Below are 2,860 nucleotides of genomic sequence, written 5' to 3'. Positions count from 1 at the left end.
GGTGACAAGGCCCTCTGGCCCACCACCACGGGCACTGCGTGGGGTGCCCCGTGCAGAGGGCAGAAATGACAGGGGCAGCGGGGACAAGGGGGTCTCACCTGGCCAGCAGACCCACTGCGTAGTGGTGGGTGTCGGCGTTCAGGAGCGTGTCCCAGCCACACTTGCGCTCCAGTGCCATCAGCAGGCTCTCGAGGCGCAGACGGCGCAGCAGGGCTTTGAGGGTCAGCACTGCAAACCTGCGTGCAGAGCAAAGCCCGGGTCATGCTGGGAGCTCTGGCCAGCCCCCAAGACATGGCAGGGACAGGAGGAGTGGGATGGAGCACCTGTTGGGGTTGGTGGGAAGGCTGTGGTGCTTCTGGCACTCCCTCCACAAGGTGTCAACCTCCTCCCGCATCTGCACTGTGCTGAAGAACACTTGGAAGAGCAGATGCACAAAGAGGTTGGGGAAACGCTCCCTCACTGCCCGTGTGTAGCAGAGCAAATGGAGGATCTTCCAGAGTGCCACGGTTGCCTGCAAAAGAAAACCAGCCGGAGACAGCGCTCAGTGCCCAGACATCCATGTGGCAGGGCCCGAGCGTGGCAGGGAGAGGCCAGGGGAGACACAGCAGGAGCAGCCGGCCTGGTGCCCCTGAACCTGCCCCTAAGCCGGCTTTCCAGCCCAGTGCCTGAGGCAGGGAGATGCAGTGCTGGGGGAGGATGAAGAGCTGCCAGGGAGGTGACGTGAGGGTGAGCAAAGGCCACTTCCAGAAACTCACAGCCAGCGCAAAGACTTCTGTTTCATCCCCATCAGAGGTGCACATGCTGCAGGCTGGCCAGCTTCCCAGGATCAGGGCAAGGATGGTCAGCGCTGACTCTGCCGTGGTTCTCAAGGAGATGATTGCTCTCCACATGCTCACAGCAGCTCTGTGGGGTCAAAGCTCTGTGTCAGCGGGCTCTCAGCCACAGTGCCACGGCCTGGGCACTTCCCACTCCCAGGTGACAGAGCCACAGCACCTTGAGGAGCAAGGAGGGCACATGGCAGCAGGATGCGTGGCTGGCATGCCAGGGCCGGCAAACAGAAGAGCCAGAGGCTCTGGGAACTCTGGGCCTGACAGACACCTGGGACGGGCTCTACAGGCCGATGGGCTGGTGAGCCCTGGAGGTACGGGGGCCCCATACCTGTCACACGATGGGGCCCAGCGCAGCAGAGTCACCACCACATCCACAGGGTGTGCCTTGACCAGAGCCAGCAGAGTCTTGTCGAGTCTGCGCTCAGCAGCCACATTGGCCGTCAGCCACCGGTGGATGTACCTGACCAAGGCCGGCACCTGCAGGGGGCACGGGGCACACTTGGAGAGCTGCCAGAGCCAGCAACTTGCCCGGCTTCTCCCGACAAGCGCTTCCCTTCCCAGCACTCTGGGCTGGCCTCAAAGGCTGAGGGGGCCCAGCGGAGCCGGCGTGAGGGCCCGCACAATCCCTGCAGGGCCGGAGCCCTGGCCACAGGCTGCTTACTTTCTTGGCACTGGAGACACCATTCTCCACCAGCAAATCCAGCAGGGCAGCACTGGTTTCGGCACTGCAGAGGTCAGAGTTTGCCATGCCCCCAGCGCCCATGGCGATGGTCTCTTCCCTCCAAATGCGCCTGGTGAATTGGCAAACCATCTGCAGGAGAAAGGCAGGAAGAGAGGGATGTGCCCTGGAGAGCTCCGACAGCGGTGCCAGGCTGAGCAGTGACAGCAGACCCAGCCCAGGAGGTGGTGGCTGCAGATACCTGTGCTGCCCTGCGGAAGCGGCCACGGGGGCGGTCCTGCTCCTGTGTCCGGTCCCGGCCTGGATCTGGCAAAGAGCGAGCGCGGTCAGAGCTGAGGGGCTGCGGGACAGGCCGCAGAACACGGCCCAGCCCTGCGCTCCCCAGGCAGGTTCAGCCCCGGGATGCCCAGGGCATGGAGCTGCTGGGTGATAAGTCCCGGGCCCTCCTTCCCCCTCCCTTTCCTTGGCCATGTCCACAGGGCATGGGATGGCCAGTGGCCCATCTGGCTGCAGCCACCAGCCCTGGGGCCCAGCTCTGCCACTCACCCTCCTGCAGGGGCTGGGACTGCTCCGCCTCTTCAGGCTGCTGGGATGGGGCAGCTCCAGGGCCTTCCTCCTCCCCCTCCTTCAGCCAGGCCAGCTTGGGCACCCTGGGGGGTCTCTGCTCTGTGTCTCTCTCTGGCTTCATGGCTTCCTGCAGGAGAGATGGCACGGAAAAGCTCTGGCTCCCCAAGTCCTGCACCAGTGCCTTGAAGGCACCTGCAACACAGCAGCTTTGGGAACGCTTCAGCTCATCAAGTCCCAAAGTCTGGCCTGGAGGGGCCATGGGGGAGTTGGAGAGCTGCCAGAGGGAGCAATTTCCCCCAGAAGCGCTTCCCTTCCCGCCACACTGTGCTGGCCTCAAAGGCTGAGGGGGCCCAGCAGACCTGGCTTGAGGGGCCACCCAGTCCCTACCCACAGGCTGCTTACTTCCACAGAGACAACTCTCTCCCCAGGAATGGCCAGAGCAGGAGCATTGGGCAGGCGCTGAACGGCTGCGATGTCAGTGTCTGCCTCGCCCTGGGGCGTTGCGCCGTCAGCCTTGGCCGTCAGCTCACTCGGCGTGGGGTCAGGCTGTGCCATGACCTCGGTCGGTGTGATCCTGGTCTTCCGACGCCGAATGCCCACGAACTTCAGAACGGCCTACAGGAAAACAAAGGGCAGGGAAGAGAGGGATGTGCCCTGGAGAGCTCCGACAGTGGTGCCAGCCTGAGCAGTGACAGCAGGCCCAGCCCAGGAGGTGGTGGCTGCACGTACCTGTGCTGCCCTGCGGAAGCGGCCACGGGCGCGGTCCTGTTCTTGTGTCCGGTCC

The 2,860-nt window shown here is 64.1% G+C and overlaps 1 protein-coding gene across 1 annotated transcript; it reads right to left on the bottom strand.

Moving 5' to 3' along the window:
* Window positions 1–935: 935 nt before the first annotated feature.
* On the bottom strand, window positions 936–2,854 carry LOC113981533. Its single transcript, XM_027708934.1, has 7 exons — window positions 2,806–2,854; window positions 2,479–2,691; window positions 2,056–2,203; window positions 1,751–1,815; window positions 1,492–1,641; window positions 1,159–1,307; window positions 936–993 (listed from the first exon to the last, which is right to left on the bottom strand). The coding sequence occupies exons 2-7, from the start codon at window positions 2,629–2,631 to the stop codon at window positions 936–938; spliced, it is 723 nt and encodes a 240-aa protein (XP_027564735.1). The 5' UTR covers window positions 2,632–2,691; window positions 2,806–2,854.
* Window positions 2,855–2,860: the final 6 nt, after the last annotated feature.

This window comes from Neopelma chrysocephalum, unplaced genomic scaffold (genome assembly GCF_003984885.1).
Source record: "Neopelma chrysocephalum unplaced genomic scaffold, ASM398488v2 Primary Assembly neopelma1_96634, whole genome shotgun sequence".
Lineage (NCBI taxonomy): Eukaryota > Metazoa > Chordata > Aves > Passeriformes > Pipridae > Neopelma > Neopelma chrysocephalum.
The sequence above is the reverse complement of the archived record's forward strand: the minus strand, read 5'-3'. Positions and strand labels throughout refer to the sequence as shown.

Excerpts from the sequence above, each read along its gene's own strand:
- LOC113981533 (XM_027708934.1), bottom strand. The coding sequence starts at position 2,631 with ATGGCACAGCCTGACCCCACGCCGAGTGAGCTGACGGCCAAGGCTGAC. Across the intron at positions 2,204-2,478 it reads AGAGAGTTGTCTCTGTGGAA|GAAGCCATGAAGCCAGAGAG; the intron begins GTAAGCAGCCTG and ends TCTCTCCTGCAG. Across the intron at positions 994-1,158 it reads TGGGCCCCATCGTGTGACAG|GTGCTGTGGCTCTGTCACCT; the intron begins GTATGGGGCCCC and ends TTGCTCCTCAAG.